The 18,912-nt window shown below is 36.8% G+C and overlaps 3 protein-coding genes across 3 annotated transcripts; 2 read left to right on the top strand and 1 right to left on the bottom strand.

The window, feature by feature from the left end:
- The first annotated feature begins 5,103 nt into the window (after positions 1-5,103).
- On the top strand, positions 5,104-10,432 carry gch2 (GTP cyclohydrolase 2). Its single transcript, XM_032574599.1, has 6 exons — positions 5,104-5,566; positions 7,704-7,813; positions 7,898-7,953; positions 8,448-8,479; positions 9,446-9,530; positions 9,749-10,432. The coding sequence occupies exons 1-6, from the start codon at positions 5,269-5,271 to the stop codon at positions 9,876-9,878; spliced, it is 711 nt and encodes a 236-aa protein (XP_032430490.1). The 5' UTR covers positions 5,104-5,268; the 3' UTR covers positions 9,879-10,432.
- Positions 10,433-12,102: 1,670 nt separating this feature from the next.
- On the bottom strand, positions 12,103-14,991 carry cript (cysteine-rich PDZ-binding protein). The gene is made up of 5 exons (XM_032574602.1): positions 14,860-14,991; positions 14,618-14,683; positions 14,130-14,184; positions 13,929-14,032; positions 12,103-12,450 (listed from the first exon to the last, which is right to left on the bottom strand). Exons 1-5 carry the CDS (start codon positions 14,873-14,875, stop codon positions 12,386-12,388), a joined length of 306 nt encoding a protein of 101 aa, XP_032430493.1. The 5' UTR covers positions 14,876-14,991; the 3' UTR covers positions 12,103-12,385.
- Positions 14,992-15,127: 136 nt separating this feature from the next.
- On the top strand, positions 15,128-17,909 carry pigf (phosphatidylinositol glycan anchor biosynthesis, class F). Its single transcript, XM_032574601.1, has 5 exons — positions 15,128-15,733; positions 16,042-16,133; positions 16,284-16,400; positions 16,492-16,600; positions 17,615-17,909. The coding sequence occupies exons 1-5, from the start codon at positions 15,506-15,508 to the stop codon at positions 17,726-17,728; spliced, it is 660 nt and encodes a 219-aa protein (XP_032430492.1). The 5' UTR covers positions 15,128-15,505; the 3' UTR covers positions 17,729-17,909.
- The last annotated feature ends 1,003 nt before the right edge of the window (positions 17,910-18,912 follow it).

Raw genomic sequence — 18,912 nt, 5'->3', positions numbered from 1 at the left:
TTTGATGTTTTAGTGTCTTGGGAGTGCAGTGGTTGTTGGGGCATCCACTTTTTCTTTGATTTCTAATTGGCTCTGATCCCTTATATTAAGCTACATGCAAAATTTTAGTCTTGCAACAGCATTAAATCTGTTTCTACTGTGCAAGATCAGACTTTGCTGATGAGACTACAAATAATAGTGGAAATTTCCAGAAGGTGAGAAATGGGGAGGCATAAGGGTTAGTTATTTTTACTTAAGAAGAATTTTATTGTGAGCAATTATCTCAAAGTATTCCCGGATGTCAGAGATTTTCCTCTTGCTGGTTCCATTTCAGACAATCAATCGAGTTTATTTTTGTAGCACATTGCAGCAACAATGCAGTTCAAAGAGCTTTACATCAGAAAATCACAAAAATATAAAGTCATAAAAAAACACCATAATCGACAATTGAGAAAACCAGTAACAAACATTACATTTTGATGAGTGCCATCATCATTACACATCAAATATGCTGGTCAATGTTCCTTTTATTTTGGCCACTGACGACAAATATTCTCCTCTGATGAGCGACCAAATGACCTACTACAACAACTCATGAAGCAGCACTGCTCATCGCGCTTTTATTTTGAAAACCGACACGCAAAATAAAGCAGTCACGTGTCCCAGGTGACGCGAGGCGTCCTTTGTTGCCAGTCACGTGGTTTTCAGCAAGACGACACAAGGCTTCATCTGACACGCCCCCTATTTACTCGGTACACGCTTGGAAGCCTGGCTTCAGATGTCCCATCTCTAGTTGAAACCCAGTGTTCTGTTCTAAAGCTGAAAATTTGTCACAATGGTAAGGTGACATTGTAAAAAATAGTTAATAGCATGTGGAATATCATTATTATATTGACTAACATGGACTAACTCCATCAGGAATGCTAGCATTAGTGTATAAACTAAAATTAGCTAAAATGCTACAGTTAGCTTGAATGCTATCAGTAGCATGTCAGGTATCACCAGCATGTTACACTGACTTCATTCATTTAGTATGATAAACATAGCTAATAAAAAAGGAACAAAAATGCTTATTTTAGTTACTATGCTAATATTAGCATGAGGGCTATCATTAGCATATTGAGTTATTACCACTAGTAGGATGAGGGTAATCACTAGCATATTGACTAACTCAAAATTTTAGGTACAAAGCTAATGTTAGCATGACAGCAATCACTAGCATGTAGAGTGAATAGCATGTTAACTCTAACAGTAGGGTGTGGGTTATCAGCAGCATGTTGACTAACAAAAAATCCACTGTGTACGGTACTAACATTAGCGTAAACTAAAATTAGCCAAAATGCTAAGACTAGCTTAAATGCTACCAGTAGCATCTGTGATGTCACCAGCATGTTGATTTACATTGACTTAATCCATTCAATTTGATTAACATAACTAGTAAATCAAAAACTATGTAAAATGCTTATTTTAGATATAATCACTTTCAGGATTTTTCAAAATTGCCAAAACTTTACTTGTATTTCTAATTTTCTGACAATTATTTCATCACTACGGAAGAGGATTAGGGTCACTGAAAAAAATATATATTTTGACTTCAATCTCAGAATTCTAACATTTTCCTCATAAATCTGACCTTTTGTATTTAGGTATTCTCTCATAACATAATCATTCTATAGCATATTTATATTGTAAGAATGTAAATATGCTCATAGTAATAAAAATTATCAAAGTAATAATGGATATTAAATGTCAGATAATGAAATTGCAATAAAAGAAATTGATTTTACCAGGAGTAATTCTGTAGCATGCTATCAAACTTAAAGTCAGACTTTATTCTACTGTCTGTTGGTTTTGTGTCTCAGTTGCTGGATGCACAATACAAAAAATAAGGTACATTTGTGACTGAGAGAATGTATTCTGTAGGTTGCAAAACACTACTTCATTTTTCCAAAATCTTAGTGGAAAACAGGCAGAATGACCTTTCTAAAATCATTAGATACAGCAAGTTAAAAATATGGTGTCTTGGGGTGGGTACTGTGGTGGCGCAGGGGCAAAAGCATGACCCACGTATTGAGGCCTTAGTCCTAATTTCGGTGGTCGCAGGTTCAATTCCCGGCCTGGCGACATTTGCTGCATGTCTTCCCCCTCTCTCATTACCCCGTTTCCTGTCGTACTACTTTCAAATAAAGGCCATTAGAGCCAACAAAACCTTTAAAAATATATATGGTGTCTTCAGAAAAAGTAGGTCACCTTCACGAAATAATTGTGTGCAAAACACTTGCAAATGACAGGATTATAAGAGTAATACATAATTTACAGTAATGAGCCGCTTTGAAAGAGTCATTCATGCAGCTGTTATAATGACCGTATTCTTATCTTAACTCTATCATGTTGATAAACTACGTAATCAGAAAACATTGCAGCTGAAATTGAAACAGGAACATATTAACAGCTCAACCTGTGTCTCTGATTTTATTTTTATGAGCCTCATGATTTTTTAAAGACTTTTAACGCCTCCACCCAAACAAATTTACAACCTGTCATAAGTTTCCTTTACTTTCACTGCAATATAATGTTTTTGTTTTTTTTTTTATTTTCATTTCCATCAATGCACTTTGAATTGCCCTGTAGCTGTAAATGTGATATACTAAATTGCTTCGCTTTGCCTTAAAATGTAGTATTCATAACCACATTGTAAATTGTGTACATTATGAGAAATTTCTTTGAAAACTTGGAAAATTTTTAGCTAGTAGGCACTGATTAAGTACAAGATTATTATTATTTTCTAAAATTAGTATATAGTAGAATAGTTTCTTTAAGAGCCCAATGAGCTGCTGACGACATCACATCATGTGATGAACCAGACCCTCCTCTTATGCCAAACCACCCACCTCAGTCAAGAAAGAGTACATCTACAAACATTAATTTTCTGCAGATTTTCATCTGGATTTAGCTTTGAACTTTGACTGGGCCATTCCAACACATGAAGATGCTTTGCTCTTAATCGTGGCTGTATGCTTAGCATTATTGTTTCAATGGAAGGTGATCCTCCAGTCATGTCTTTAATTGCCTCTACCAGTTTTTCTTCTAGAACCTACCAGTATTTAGTTCCATCCATTTTATCATGAAGTTTAACTGGTGCTTGCTGAAGAAAACCATCCTCACAATAACAAGTTGCAGCCTTACGGCACAGCCCATCCTCTTTTGCATAATGGTGCATAAGTGCATAAAATTCGAGATAGAAAAATGTAAAAACACATGGAAATGAAAAGACTTGAAACAAGATAAGAAACTTTTATAAAAAAATTAAATAGACATAAATGCATCTGTGTAAAAGGAAAAACAAAAACTGTTATGCCTGGAATATATAATTTGTCAGAAATAAGCTAAAATAAATCTGATAAATGAAATTATAAACATGACAGAAAGTTATTTTTTAAAGTAAGTGGTGCATTTTAAATGTATTGATTTATTTGAGCCATTTATTCATTACCAGTTTTATTTTTAATTATGTCAGTTTTAGTCCCCCATAACTTAAAATGGTCTCAAGAAAAAATGCAAGCCACATTTTTCAGGAGTTTTTTTTTTTTTTTTTAAGTGTGTAAGATGTTCCTTTCAATAGCAAGTCACATCGAAATTTGTGGTTGAAATATGACAAAATATTTCAAGGCTGAAAGGATATGAACCTTTATGTCATGTTCTGAGGAAGTCTTTCAACCCACATGCAGAATCAATCAGCGGACAAACAGAATAAAAAATACACTGAGACTGGGTCCAGTGATGCCTGAAGAGGAAACTATGTTATTAGCTGCAGATTTGATACTGATATTCTGTAAATGATGAAATAACCATCTTACAGCCAGGGGGCAGGATGTGGAAGTTAGGTTTCTGCCGGTGAGATTCCACCTGGTTCTGTTTGACCGTCTGAGTTTTGGTTTGGTGGAATTAGGATCCAAAACATTAAGTTCACTCCATTGAGTTCTTGCTTCTAACACAAATGGCTTCCTCAGGAAGTAAAGTCTGCTTAAGGCCCCATACAACCTTTGACTGGTCCTGGTGTTAGTTTGGCAAAGAAGTTCAATTTTGCTCACATTTGACCAGCGTTCTTTGTTTCACATATTGGGGCCTTTATACCTTGCAGCACACTCTAATCAGGACTTCTTATAGATTTTCTTTTTGCTGGTTCTCTTTGGCAGATTTGGAGATTAGTCAGAATCTGACCTATTTCAGATGATGGATGTTCACATGCACAGTGAGAAGTTGCTTGAGATAATGCTTTACAATATATTCCTTAGATGTTTCAGATACATTATTTACCTGCATTTTATTCACTAATGTTTCCTAACAAACCTCTGATACCTTCACAGAATAGTATGGAAACAGACTAATTAGGTGTCTGGAGTAACAGATTAAAAGTGTCTGAACACAAACACACTACATGCTACACTTTTACATTTTAATCATTAAAAGTAATTCATTTCCTGAACTGTTCACATTTATTTTGTATTGATTAATGACATAAAACCCAAGTGAAATACAACAAAGTTTGTGGTTGTAACGTGACAAAAGTGTGGAAAAGTTCAAGGGTTGTGTAAGACTTGTGTAAAGCACTGCCTACATGAAAATGCTCTTTAAGTTCATAAGGTTACATCTTCAGTGCATTCATGTACCTCTTTAATCTATAATTTAATTTTAAAAGAAGAAATCTGCAAATCTATACCTAATTCAAAGGTTGGTTGGATGCTGAAAGGATGCTGATCTCCGTGTGGGAGATCGGTTTTTAATTATCCACAGAAGTTGGAATTTGGTCACGAGTGCCTGCCACTGTGAAACCAGTCATCATAATTTTAACTTTGACCCCTCCTTCCCCCAAAAAATTTGGAAAAAAAAGTGTCATGAGGCTCGTGAGTTTTTTAAGGGAATGAATGTTGTAAAATATAATTTAACCAGAACATATCAGTTGGAGATACGCCTAAAGCATTTTGTGTCAAGTGATGCCAGATGCAGAAAATCTCCTGCATGCTTAACCTCACGATTTAAAGCGGGGAGGGTCTGTGAGGCTGCTGGTTTTGACGTAGGCGCCGCAAACCTGGCGAATGGTCAGCTGTGTGCGCTCCTGGCAGGCTTTATAAAAGCAGAGCGCACCGAGAGCGCTCCCAGTCAAGCAGCCCAGCCGGGTCACCTCAGCTTCTACTCTTCTTCTGCTGCTCTTTATTCTGCGTTTTCTTCTTGTTTTCCCAAAACAAAAAACAAAAAACCCCCACAATTTTTATTTTAATCAAAATCAACATGAATTCTCACTGCAACGGGAAAGTCGGAGAAACCGCGGTGGAGGAGTTCCACTGCAACAATGGCTTCAGCGACCTCATCATCGACACCAAGAAGTCCGCCGTTGTCCACCGCAAGCATGAGACATCCCGCAAGGAGGCCGAGGACGTGTCCCGCTTACCAGCGCTGGAGGCCGCCTACACCAGCATCCTGCGGCACCTGGGAGAGGACACGGACCGGGAGGGTCTGTTGCGCACGCCGCTGCGCGCCGCCAAGGCCATCCAGTTCCTCACCAAGGGCTACCATGAAACCATCGATGGTGAGTTTGACCTCTGGGACCTCAACAGGACAGGAGTTGGGTTTGTGTCGTTGTTATAAAGGGAACAGTAGCAGAAAAGATTGGAGACGGTGAGTGTATGGGAAGCCGAACGTGTCAGAATTATTTACACTGAAAAAATAAAAATGAGTTCTAATTTTTTAAAAAGTGTTAATTGGTCACAAGTAACTGAATGAAATTTGTCAAATGTATTTTTTGTTATGTTTGCTTAATTTGACTTAACCAAATAAATTAACTTGGTAACATGTAATTTTATTTCCTGTGAACAGAACTTAATACAATACATTTAAGTTCTGCTGTTCTTTCTTTCTTTCTTTCTTTCTTTCTTTCTTTCTTTCTTTCTTTCTTTCTTTCTTTCTTTCTTTCTTTCTATCTATCTATCTATCTATCTATCTATCTATCTATCTATCTATCCATCCATCCATCCATCCATCCATCCATCCATCCATCCATCCATCCATCCATCCATCCATACATACATACATACATACATACATACATACATACATCCATCCATACATACATACATACATCCATCCATACATACATAATTCAAATATAGATTATATGATAGAAATCATCCAAACCATTTTTTGTATTTATTTATCTCCTTCTTCTGTTTCTTTATTACATTTCATTTAGCTAAAAAAGTGAACCTCCCATGTGAACTTGATCCCAACATTGTTGTAATCAAAGTTTTGATCGTTGAATGGATATTTAGTTTAATCAGTTAGGATCTATATTAGCAGGATGACCTGTAGTGCAAAAACCACAAACATTTTAATCACGACTGAAATTATTTTATAAAAGTTTAGATTTCGATTTATCTTTTTTTTTTTTTGTACATTGAAACAAATATTGTTTATTTAGAGAATGATGTTATTGTCAGTTATGTTTGGCTTAATATATATCTATTTGATAAGTTTTTTAACTTTTGTACTATAGCGTATTTTGAAGTTGGTAGAGATGGAGATTAGGATTAGAGGCTTAACCCAAACATTTCCAGGAAATTACAAGATTTCTAGGTCATTGCATTTCAGCCTTTTTATTCATTTTGTTGCATTAAAATGTTGTTTTTTCTTGAAAATGCACCTTTGAGTTTCCAGAAAACATGTCTAATTAGTTTTCTCTTTTGAAGTGGAACAATATGATGAAACCAGTGTTGGAAAATCATAACATTCAGTTCTTGGGAGATAAAAGAGCACTAACAACCTGGAAACAGGTGGAACCCCGGGTCCCAAAGCAATAATTAAAAAAAAAAAGATACAGGTTTCAGGCATATCCACTTGATATGTCTGAAACCAATTATCTCCAATTAAGTAATAAATAGTGCAATTTAAACACCCATTTCTGGTCCAGCAACCAGTGCATATCAAATTGACTGGTACATTTAGTACCTTACTAAGCAACATCCACATTGTGCCTCCACACACAAGTTGGATGGAATACAATACACAATAATGGATTTATGTGGATAAGAGATGATGAGTTCCAGCAAAAAATTCATCCTTTTTGCAGCACTTTTTAAAAAACATGTATGCACACGCGCGCACACACCCACGCCCACACACACGCCTACACACACACACACACACACATATATATATATGTATATATATATATATATATATATATATATATATATATATATATATATATATATATATATATATATATATATATGACAAATTAAAAAGTAAGGAATACCAGTAATTGATCCACTTAACATAAATCATAACAGTTTATGTACTGCTTTTTTCAATCTAAGGAGGCCTTAATCCAAAAAAAAAGCATTCAGTTTTTTTGTATTTCCACAAATATAATTAAAGATTCACCAGTTAAAGATTTGGGGGGAGGGGGTTACGATTTTGTGCAGAATATCTTTTATTTAAACAGTTCACATTTTTAAGTAGAGTTGATCAGGTATTGGATACATTGAAAATCAACAAAACTGACCTTGAGTTTACTGCCAGCCGTAGAAAACAGCTGTTGTGACACCCAATGTTGAAACGGCTCCCTAGAGAGAGAGCCATATTAGCCAATTCAAAAACCCTTCACTGGTTACTAATGCAAGATTTCTGCATTTCTTAAGAATACTCTATTTTTTATTACCCTGCAGACATCCTAAACAACGCCATATTTGACGAGGACCACAATGAGATGGTGATTGTGAAGGACATAGATGTGTTTTCCCTGTGCGAACATCATTTGGTACCATTTTTTGGAAAGGTAATGCCTTCATTTGTGTTTCAAACACCCATCGACGATCTGGTAGGTCCTCTGGTGACCTCTGCTCCTCTGCTCTCTCTCCAGGTTCACATTGGCTACATCCCAAACAAAAAAGTGGTGGGACTCAGCAAGCTGGCAAGGTAACACAGCGCTCATCATAACCGCCTGCTGCCACTGTATGCGCCTGCTGTTAGTGCTGGGTGACTGCATTCTTCTGTTATCTTAGTGCTTTGACCTGGAGGCTTAGAGTCTGAGCCCGCTGGCCATCAGATAGTCTCTTCCTCTAGCAGAATGACAGGCACAAGTCTAGATGCTATCCGCTTAGAGCCATGAGAAAATCCTTTCAGACCGGTGGGAATCGTAGTTATTATTACAGCCTCTTTTGTTTCCTCCTTCCCCCTTAAAAATCAGAGAGGATCTGGACCCACAAACCTGGGATAACTGCAACAGAGCTTGCCCTCGAGTCACTCTGAGAACTCTGTATGGTGAATGATTCACAAATAAAGAAGCTGTACAGTTCAGAGGGCCCGCTGGCCAAAGGATCGATGCGAGTTTGTGTTTATCTGAAGATTAATCATTATTACACCTGATCTGTAAGCAGCCTTCTCTGTTTTTTGTGTTTCTCCTTCTATAGGATTGTGGAGATCTTCAGCCGCCGACTTCAGGGTAAGTCGAACACCGTGAAACTGCAAAAACATTAAGTTCACTTCCAACAATGTTTACAACATTTCCCCACAACCCCTCTGTTTAAATCTTGCAGGAAGTTTGTATGTTTTCCCTTTGTGTTCCCTGGACGTATTTTAAATTGACCTTACACATGAGCCTGTGTTCAGAGTGTACACCGCCTTGAGATAAACCCCACCCTATAATGAGTAAGGATGCATTCACACCAGTCCTTCTTAATCCACTTTAACCCATTTCTAAGCCGTTTGAAAAGAAAGTCCAGCTTAATTGGGGATTTGTGAATGTGCAATTGAACTCCGGTGCGCCTAAAAACCTCGGTCTCAGTTCGGTTGAAGTAAACTCTGATGTGGTTCGGATGCATATATGGATGCAAGCAGACTGGAGATTACATCAAAAGCAGGAAGTGGGCTATAGCACAGGGCATTCTGGGTAAATACAACCAAAACAAACGCTACAATATAGCACTACAATGAGAAATGGATCACGGTCTTTTACCAAAGACAAAAGAGAAATTCTACAACCGCTAAAATCTGACGCTACTCCATTTGGGTTTAAAATTTATGAGGAAGGAAGTTGCACTCAGTGTTTTCTTCTAAGGTCTTTGTGTTGTTTTGTTTAGTAGTTCTTGGTGCAGCGCCACCACAAGCGAGGAGGGGAACATGTTTCTCGACACAATGCAGTGTCCAGAAACACGGGCTGAAGATCTAACAAAAGTTGCAATTTTGGTCCCCAATTGGACTATCAAGTGTGAAAACACCCTAAGCAGAGTTTGAAAATGGATTAATAGATGTTTCCGACTGTGAAGCACAGTGGAGGTTTCATCTTGATTTAGTTTTTTTTTCTTATATCCGGTGAGGGAAGAATATTTTTTTGATTAATCTGTGATATCACAATCATAAAATACTTATCAAAAAATGTATGTTCTGACACATTTTGTTTCTTTTTTAGTTCAAGAGCGTCTGACGAAGCAGATCGCCATGGGCATATGTGAAGCGCTGCAGCCAAAAGGCGTGGCTGTGGTTATAGAAGCAGCGTAAGTTCACACAAAAAGAGTTTCCCCAAGAATAAAACAAATAAGATTTTGTCAGGGGTAATAAAGCTGCCTGTATAAATTCTTCCTGCTTTTAGAAGTGGAAAATTCTGCGGCGTTCCCCTTTAACTGCACCACCCTCAGACTTAAGGGGTTCTTTTGTTCTGCAGCTCTAAGTCCGACCGTTCACTCTCTTTTTCTGTGTGCGTTTGTGTTGCCAGTCACATGTGCATGGTGATGCGCGGTGTCCAGAAGATGAACAGCCGCACGGTGACGAGCACCATGCTGGGAGTTTACCTCGAGGACCCCAAGACCCGAGAGGAGTTCCTGGCTCTGGCGATGCACGCCTAACAGACCTCAAATCGCTGTTCATTCCCGAGCCACTGCAGCGGATAGAAAGCCATGGATTCACTGTGGGTTCTGGTTGTGACACCAGACGGGAAAGAGACAAGAAGTTGCTGCATGACCTCCAGCCTGTTGAGTTAACCTCAAAACACTGAAGCCTGAGAGATTTCCGTTGAAGTCAGTGTGAACCCAACAAGCATATTCTTGGTGCCTTTATTACTTATTATACAGTCTTGCACGGCAATATTGTTGTTATGAAATATGTAACCTGAGTTCATTACTGTAACTTGGCAACTTAAGATATGTAACAGTTATTTGTCCTATTTTTTTTTTTTCTTTCCGATGGGAATTTGATTGGTGCTTTTCCAAAGTGTTATTTACGTAATCCAAACTTATTTGTCATTTATATACATTTTTAAAACCTTTGGATTTTAGTGACATTTTGCGATACGGATCAAATATCTAAAGATGAAAGAGTCCAGCCAATCAATGTAAATCTGTGATCAAAGATAATATTGTCTTCTGAAGTCTTAAATAAAGCTTTCTAAACATTAAGAACATCATTGACTGTTTCTTGTCCTATAATATTCTGCTTTATAAATATTATACCATACTTTATTTATAAATTGGCTTTTAAAAAATAACACATGGCTCACCAAAGTGTTCAATATGAGGAATATAAAAGATACATGAACATTAAATAATGTCAGTTATGCATTGTATTAGATGCTATTGAATTAAAATTATATTTTTAGCCTGGATTTGAAGTTTTTTTAATGTAAAATAGCATTTTTGAGCTCTATATTATGCTGTAATGTTATTCCCTCATCATAAAAATACCTGGAGTGTTCCTTAGATTTTTTTCTTGCATGTTTAAAGAGGCAGTATTGTGTTTTCCAGGTACATAATGTCATTTTATAGCACAATCGAGTCACTGTTACCTTCAATTGTTATAAAAAATAATGTATATATCAAACATGAGTTAAAAGAAACTTGATTTCACATTTCGATGTCTTGAAATTGACCTCTGTCTCTTTAAGTAGCTCCTTCTCTCTCTGAGACTCCACCTTCAGCAAGTCATCACAATGTTTCTCCATAATTCTCTGTACAGATGTTCTTTGCAACGTTTCACTGAGAAGTAGTTCATATTTCCATGAATGAAATCTACTGGATTATTCATTTTCATCAAATAAGTAAAGCGTCTCCTGCAACAGCAGTTAACTGTGGTTTCAGATCCCTTCAAAAATTATTTATTTCAAAGGCAAATTAAATGTAACTTACATAATTTCAGCATCTTTGAAGAGTCTCCAGTAGCAGTCAGTCACACAATAAATCTGAACAGGCCTCTGGCTAAAGTGTTTTGTGAATAGCAGCCGTCTGTCAAAATATGCTAGCAACTCAATTTCAGTGGAGATGATATTCTACAAGCAACATGTCCTAGAAGACACCATCAGTTGATGAAAAGCTCTGCTAATCCACCCCATTTGCTATTGCCACTCCTCTTTAAATCCCAGTTTGTTGGAAAATTAAAAAGCAAGAACAAAAATCTTCCAGCTGTACAACATCCAAAACCAAAGGCAATAATTGTCCAAACATTTGATCACTCAACCCGAAAAAAGGAACTAAAGTCTACAAAAACTTCTAATCAAAATCAACATGCTGCCACCATGAGCGGTGCAGTTATACAATTCAAAACCTTACATCAACCAAATCTACTTTTGGGTGTTTACTCAAGGATCTCTAGGTAGAAAATGTAAAGCTAACTCATAGTAAAGGATACAACAAAATGTCAGTGGAAACAAGGAAGATGTATTTGAAATCAAATTATATTTGTGGATGAACTTTACCCATTACATTTTAGTTAGTCATTAATTGGGTTTTTACTGCAAATTAATCACAGCCTCCAGCGCCGTACATTATAGACCCTGTCTGAAAAGAAGATTTGATGCTGCTTTAGTCTTTTCAATAAAGCACGACTGTGCTCACGTATCCACAGGCCTGAGGCAGAGCAAGCCCTTTAAATATCAAGGAGGGAGACCTGTGAACTACAACCTCCGCACAGGGATTGGGGAGGTTTACTGCTGACAGTAAAGCAGACAGTTTCCAAATATGATTATATCAGAGTAAACCAATTATTGCAACACAAAGAGGAAATAAGTCCATGCTGTGCGTAAGAGGCTAAAATTATAGCCAGCTATGGCTGTAGGCGTATAAATCGTTTTGACAAATATCAAACTGGCAGCTTTATTTCACTCAAATTCAACACAGCAAATATTACATGCATACATTTTCAAAGAAGCAGATACACTTAGTTTTGGGACTAATAACAAAAACACCTCTGGAAGCGGTCACTTTACGGACAGATGATCTATTTGGAGATAACGCTGTTTGCTTGCGAATGGAACAGATCCAGTGGTGTGATACAATAATCTAAAATAAAGAGGACGCCTCTGGACATTTCTTTCACAGTCTATGTTTTACACTCATGAAGATGCTCTCTGACCACAACTACATCACACAGAGGTCTGCCTGTAGTTCTTGGTGTCCAGAACCTTCTTTCCACACATAGCACAGATTCCTGAAGAGACAAATGGACAAAAAACAAAAATCAGGAGGTACACTTACATTCATAGCTTTGGAATATTTAAACATATTATCACATCACAGCCACAAACGCCAACATGTTTATTAGGATTTTATGTGATAGATCAACAGAAAGTGTTGCGTAAATCTGAACTAGAAGGGAAATTATTGTTTCAAGAGTAAAGCACATCTGCAAACCTACCAACCATCGTTGTTCACATTTAATCTGACAACTGTCGCAAAAATTTGACTTTCAGTTGTAAATGGAGCAAAATGTGACTCTACAAAGTATCAACTTAGGGGACTGAATATAAATGCAGAAGACACCTCTTAGATTTTTTTTAATTTGCCATCTATCCCTTTTCTTCCGCTTAGCAATGATGCACTACTGTGTGTTGGCCTTGCAAAAACAAAACAAACCATGGGGTTGACAAAATGGGAAGACGTAGAATATTTTTGCAGCTTGCTGTACTTTCTGAACTTTATTGAGTTGTAGAGCCATGAATATTTCTGTAAATGTTTAAAATTATATAACTGAAGCAGTTAGAGTGCTTCTGCTAAACTGTAGGTCATTTTCATTGCTTGGTATCTTTACTACAAAGCAGGTAGAGTAGAGATACTTGTTGAAGAAAAAGCTTCCAATTTAAGTTGGAGGCAAAAACATTTGAGCTTTTTCTGCAGTGAGAAGAAAAATGTGAAAAAAATTTCTTGGAAAAACATGTTGCATCACAAATTAGGGACCGAAGTCATTGCCATGTTTTCATGAACCCTCTGCAAACGTGGCTTGTTAATGATATACTTAGACCTACTCTTTATTTGTATACATTGTTTGTTATATGGAGAAACCGCAGCTTTATTTTGAGAAACAACTGTTTGCATTTCCTCATTCAGTTCAAATACTCTACAGAGATGGCAGCAGCAAACACACCTCATTCAAACAGACCAATCAGAGCAGCCCTGGACTCAGTCTGAGCATACTTTGTTTACTTACAATATAGGATTCGACCCTTTAACAACATGGCCTACAGCTGTCGCAATCGTGGTGTTATAGCCACTCCTGAGTCAGACATGTCAGAAACTACCTGGCTGTAGTGTAATCTCAAAATTTAAGTCTCACTTTCTACTTCAAAGGAAAGAAATAAGTGAAAAAAGAGTTATCTATTTTGAGTAAGGTATAAACTGCTCTCCTCACTACTCTTTGAAAAAAAATTATTAAATAGTCTCTAATCAGAGCAAAATAAAGTTATTGTGTGTGTAAATTTCTGCCCAAATAGGCACAAAACTGAGTTTTTCCTTCCTTTAAACCAAACAGAAAACTTACAAAAAGAGAAAATAATCTATCTATGGGCAACTATCTCATTCAAACAATACAAACTGGCAAACACTAGAGTCACTAAAGCTATTATTCTTTAGTCAGTTAAAACATGACACTCATTTGAATGAGGGCTTAATGAATTAAAAATGATACCTTACCTTTCTTGTAAGCGCAGCCCTGGCAGTAGTGAGACCCAGCTTGATGAACCGAGCTCTTGCAGATCCTGCAGATAGCAAAGCCCGTCTTGCTGTAAGGGTCAAACCTGAGAAAAACAATTAAGCAGTTAAAATTACAAATGTAGTAATGCTTGGAATTTTAGGAGCAGTTCATTTTAATATTTCTTTCATGAGAATACCAACCTTGCTTTTTTAGATGTCAGCATTTTGTTTTCATTCAACTTGCGCCCTCCACTTTCTAAGTAAAAATATAAGCGAGAGAAACCCATTTATCACTACTACATTGAGTGAGACAATATAAATGATAGCCGACCTGGATAAGTCAGAGTAACAGAGCAGATTACTATCAAAAACTAAAAGTTTAAACACAAAACTTACAACTATACTGCTTCATCTATCTTCCTCTCAGCTCTAACCAACTTCACAGTATGAAAAGCAGTGCATCAGCATGATGCTGTCACCACCATGCTTATTAATCAGAATCTACCTACTTTAAGGTAATTAATATATACAGCTTTTACCACTGACATTTGTTTAATGAGTGAGAAACCTAAAGGGAATATAACATGTAAGTTTACTCTATTTTGTTGAAACAAATCCTATAAATTAAGCATAGACTTCGTGCTCCCGTATCAAACATGTTCTTTTTGTTGTTGTTTTGAATCCATCACCTGTTGTATTCCGAGCTCCATCCTTCCAAGTGTCCGGAGTGATAACTCTACCAAGCTTCTTCTCACCTGAAACAACCGAAGTTTATATTTACTGCAAGGGAAAATGTGTACAACGAAGAATAAAACCGAATGTTATCTTCACGTAACCTTCGTCAGCGTTCGGGGAGGCTTCGTTGACACAAACAACTTCCATTAGCCTCAAACTTACATAACAAGATTAAAGAGAGAAATGTCATACGTACATTTTTCACAAACCATGTTTCCGATGTGTTTATTTAGGGAGAAGAAAAGAGAAGAAAAACAACCTATAGCTTTAGCTTCCTTTGCTAGCGTAAACTTCCGGGGTCAAGTGGGATTTTTCAAACAATACATTTCATTGGTTTACTATGGTGACGTCAGCCAAAGAGCCAACTAGAATGTTGTTGATTGGTTAGATGAGGCACGTTACGTACGAACAGAGGCACAAACCTGACATTTGGAATCGTACTTCACTGCTGTCGCCATATTGTGAGTGGTATTGTAGAGACGGAAATCCAACACGACGCTGCGTTTGACAGTTTTGATTAATTATGTACCAGAGATTTGCTAATTGATATTCCCAGTAATCAGGCTATTTAGAAATAATCTGACTGTGTTTATATCTGTGTTCTGGTTTGGTGTAACGTCATTCCTTAAGTACAAACCTTTGAGGACTCATAGTATAATTTTATTTTGAAAGTCAAGCGGAAATCAACGTATCTCCATGTTTACGGAAGCGCGGTGGAAATCTATACATTCATGGCTTCACCCCACTGTCCTCATCCGATGTTTTGCTAATTTTTTAAGCTTTTTAATTTGATTTATTTTAATTGTGTCGCCCTTCGTCCGTAGTCAGCTGAAGCCGCCATCATGTGGGACCACGAAATCAGAGCCATGGCGTCCTCTCACTCCATCATTGCCGCCTCAGTGTTCATGGCCACCGTCCTCCCTGCGGTGCTCGTCCCAGGTTTTTCGGTGTACGGAACTCACTTGTTGTGGCTCTACTCGGTGTCAGCTGCGGTTGCCGCGGTCAGTGTCTCCGTCTTCTGGCTGCTTGGCATCTCACCGCCCACTAAGAAGCACACACTGGGATACAAGGTAACCCAGAGTATATGTGGGTCAAATGTTCAATTTAAATGTGTAAAAATGACTTGCAAATGTAGTTTTTAAAAAAAAACTTTTGTTTAATCTACAATGCAAACGTCAATGTGTTAATTTTATACAAAGGGCCACATATTTGTTGAGAAAATCTGAAAACATTTGTATGAATTTGTGAGCAGCTCTAAAACTATAACAAAGTTCAAGAGGTATGCTGACTTTTGCAATGTATGGCATATGAAATAAAACTGCTTAGTTTTTTTTCAATGTATTTTTTTTATCTGATCTTTTTTCCTTTCTTTCCTCAGCTGTCCAGGTTGTTTCGTTCATGCCTTTACTTTTTCCTGTCTTGCCTGTTCTTCCACACGGTCGTCATCCTCTACGGAGCGCCACTGATTGAGTGAGTAACTGCTGTTGGAAATGGGGAACACAAACCAATGTACCATGAAGAAATTGATGCAGTTATTTCCCAATGTTTTTGTTGTATTACGTTGTTACAGCTTGTGTGTTAACTGCCACACTGTGCATCTGATTGGTTTCATTTTTCCAGGTCTGCTTTGGAGACATTTTCACTCGCTGTGCTGCTGACCTCACTGACCACACTGAGGTGTCTCTGTGTTCTCGGCCCCAACGTCCAGGCCTGGATCCGAGTGTTCAGCCGACATGGGTGGGCTTTCAAACCTGTTTTTTTCTCATCCTGGACTCTCTTTTATTAATCCAATAACACTATTTTTCATTTGCTCTGTGTCCCTCTTCAGAGCTATGTCTGTTTGGGACACTTGTTTGCAGATTACAGTGGCCTTCACCCTGATTGGAGCCTGGCTGGGAGCTTTCCCAATACCGCTGGACTGGGACAGACCGTGGCAGGTCAGGACCTTACACAGAAAAAAATCCAATTTAATACAAACTGTGTAGAATTTACATTCTTCCTGGTAACCTTTCATATTTTATTAATGTTGACCTTCAGTACAAATTGAGTCTTCTAGGTCCTCACACTTTACATAACCAACATAAAATACTTTAGATCCATATGATGCAGAAAAATATTTAGAAATAGAGTGAATAGGGAGAAATCTTCTTGTCTTAAAAAGGGGTTGACTTAACATTGTAAATGTGTCATTTGTGTTAGGCTGGACTAGTCAAAGTATGCACTTAAATACAGTTAATACTTTACACAATCAAAAAAACCCGGATTTTTTATCCAGCATGATTGAGCTTGAGCTATTTTTCTTCCACTTGTACTACTTTGTGTTGCTCCATTACATAAAATCTTATTGATTTAACTTAATCTCTTTTTATTTAGTTTTTATCTAAGCAGGTAAGTTTATTTAGAACAAATTCTCATTTTTAACAACTGTTCAGAAGACATTAAAACATCATACAACAGAATATCATACAGCAGAAGACAGAAAAATATAATGAAACAGAGAAAAACAATAATAAATAACATAACATTTAAGGGTTGTGGATACTTTAGTACAACTCTGTAAATAATCTTGTTAAATAATAATTATCAGTAGTAGAGAAATATGTGGTATAATTATATAACTTAAGTAGTGTTTAGTTAATGAAATAACATGTAGAAGGTTCTCACTGGTCAGTGTTCACATTTCTAATATGTTGTTTGAAAAACACCACATTTTTATACTTTCGCCCTTGTTTTTACCATGTCTACTATCATGGTTTCCTTTTAATATGTTTTTATTCTTTTAATACAAAGGAATCAACTAAACTCCACCTGTTATTAAGCACAAAAGGGAAAAATAACTTCACGGTTCTCATGAGATGTACTCTCGTTTCGGCATGCATCTCAGAGCAACATCAAGGTGTTTTTACAGCTTTATATGATTGTCAACAGTTTCCTGCCTTCCCTTTTTCCAGGTTTGGCCTGTTTCCTGCAGTCTGGGCGCTATGATCGGCTACCTGACTGGACTTGTTGTTGCTCCCGCGTGGATCCATTACCATCGCAAACAGCTCACATACAAATGCAAGTGATTGAGAGACCTGTGGATATCTGCCTGGGTTGATGCGAATGTGTCTGTTTGGTGTTTGTTCACTTTCTACCGGTTATTTATTGGCAGCCTGTTAATGATTTTGTAACAACACATTATTTTGTACATATGCAAGGTGAGCCTGAGCATTTTTGACATGAATAAAGAATTATTCGACTACTGTGCACTGACTTATTTTTGATTTGACAATTTTGTTGCTCAGAATTAATTTATTATCTTATATTTTATTACCTAATCATGTACCATATCATGGTAATCATGAATACCATAAAACAACATGTCACTCATGTTGTTTTATGGTATTCATTATTTTTGATTATATATTTACTGATATCTACAGTCATATCTTGATAAATAGCAGTATATAGTCAGGGTGTCCGTAAATTCTTAAAAAGTCATAATCTTACAAAAAAGAAATTAAAGGCCTTGAAATGTCTAATTTAAAAAAAATTAAGTTTGGGTCAAATATATTAATCACAGGTTTTTAATCTCGTATATTCTGTAATTTCTTTCCTGGCGGTACTTTTCTGTCGGGCAACGGTTTGAGTTGTTTGAAGCTACTGCTAACTAGCTGCTAGCTTACCGTTACTAGCTAGCTAACTAGTTTTATTGCGTCTCGTATGGGTAAGTACAAATGTATCGCCTGTTGGCTGAACGAATTTTGTTTTCGTGGAGAAATAGGTCTTAAATTCCCTCCATAATGATCTTAAATTAGTCTTATGTTTGCTCTGGTGAAACCTTCAGAAATAAAAAAATGCACATACATCAGTGGTAAAGTTTTAAAACTAACCCATAGATCCATTACATTCAGAGTGATATATTTCAAGAGTTTAAATCAGTTAATTTTGATGTTTGATGATGGCTTGTAAATAATTACATACATAGCACCATTTAAATTGTTTTTATTAGAGAACCGTCGTCCTAATTCAAAGTGTCAGAATATGTGCTCATTGTGTGGTTGAAGTTACTTTTGAATGAATTGCTGCATCAGTGAAGGGAAAGCCATAAAAAAAGAATAACTAAAAAACAGTTCTCAGAGTGCTGTATCCAAGCATACTGGAAAAATTATTATTTAAATTAAAACAACTTGAAAGAGGTGATTTTACCTCGACCTTTTCATATTTTCACCTTGGTATAACTTCACTGAAATTAGCTATTTAAACAAGA

The sequence above is a fragment of the Xiphophorus hellerii genome, chromosome 10 (assembly GCF_003331165.1).
Source record: "Xiphophorus hellerii strain 12219 chromosome 10, Xiphophorus_hellerii-4.1, whole genome shotgun sequence".
Taxonomy (NCBI): Eukaryota; Metazoa; Chordata; class Actinopteri; order Cyprinodontiformes; family Poeciliidae; genus Xiphophorus; species Xiphophorus hellerii.
This window is presented reverse-complemented; position numbering and strand designations above follow the sequence as displayed.